The sequence below is a fragment of the Cystoisospora suis genome (genome assembly GCF_002600585.1).
Source record: "Cystoisospora suis strain Wien I chromosome Unknown contig_1314, whole genome shotgun sequence".
Classification (NCBI taxonomy): Eukaryota; Apicomplexa; class Conoidasida; order Eucoccidiorida; family Sarcocystidae; genus Cystoisospora; species Cystoisospora suis.
In genome coordinates, this window is record NW_027154114.1 from 7,113 (window position 1) to 8,347 (window position 1,235).

At 53.4% G+C, this 1,235-nt stretch overlaps 1 protein-coding gene across 1 annotated transcript in view; it reads right to left on the reverse strand.

The window, feature by feature from the left end:
• CSUI_003050 (uncharacterized protein) overlaps positions 1 to 1,235 on the reverse strand; it is a 6,444-nt gene that overhangs the window by 4,801 nt on the left and 408 nt on the right. Inside the window, exon 2 of the mRNA XM_068063248.1 lies at positions 35 to 1,191. Coding sequence (XP_067924776.1) covers positions 35 to 1,191 — 1,157 coding nt within the window. The remainder of the gene's footprint in view (positions 1 to 34; positions 1,192 to 1,235) is intronic.

Here is a 1,235-nt window from a genome sequence, read left to right on the forward strand (position 1 = left end):
AACCCCCCCCCCCCCCGAATCGCAACAAGACCACCGCCAGCAGCACCTCCTCCTCCTGGTCCTGTATGGGGGTGAGGGGTGTTGCTTTCAAGGCGGAGAAGAGCATTGCGACTGCTACTCGAGGACGAAGAGCTAGGAGTACAGATAGGCGCGTACTTCCCTGCTTCATCCAGGCGCGCTCTTCTATTAGGAGGTCTACTCAATGTCTGACGCATCATCATCATCATCGCCATTCCCCCACCAACTCCAGAAGAGCCATCCAACAATGAAGATGAGGGGGATACCACGCCGTCACCGCCCCCCGCTCCTCCTCCTCCTGACGTGGCTGTTGTAGTGACTACTGCAGCAGGAGATGGATGTATGCTGTTCGATGATAGGGATGGATTCGCATCTCCCCCATAAGAAGATGAGGAGACAGGTGGGGCTTTGCCTGAAGGAGTAGGAGGAAAAGGAGGACACGTCGTTGTCGGAGTAGTCGTTGAAGATGCCACGGCAGTAGTACTAGTAGGAGTTGCATTAGCAGAAGGGGATAGAGAGGAGCTGGACGGATAGAAACCCAGAGGCGACGACGAAGATGAGAAGGAGGGAAGAGAAGGAGAAGCAAATAAAAAGAAGGACGATGAAGATGCCCCTCCTGTTCCTCTTACGCTTCCTTCTTCTTCGCCTTTCTCTCCTATTGTACCACCATTCTGAAGACCATGTTGAGAGAGATGATACTGCCCCCCGGGTCCCAAAGTCTTATGATGATCCTCACAATCTTGTACATACACCACACGCTTCGATAGGCTTCGATTCCTTAAGCTATTACTACTGCTACTACTGTTATTCCTCTGTTTATGATGGTGATGAAGATGTCGAGCCCTATGAGACTGTCGACCTCCTCCACCCGTAGCGGGAAGAGCCGTAGCAGCAGCACCAGCCGCACTACTACTAGTACCAGTACAGATAGTAGTAGTCGTAGTAGTCGTAGTAGGACTCCTGTTGTGGTCCGTACTAGCAAGAGGAATCGAGGTATTGCTTGCACCCGCTGCTATAGGATTCAACACGCCTCCCGATAAACTCCCACCCCCCCCTCTTGTTGCTGTGACCGTCGCCGCACTTGAAGAGGAAGATCGCCCTCGCTTCTTATGGTGCTCGCGACGTCGATGATGATGGTGGTGTCGATGCTGTGGCTTCTCCCCCTGACCTATCCTTGTTGGATGAGCCCCCCCACCTCCTCCTGCTGCTGCTGCTTC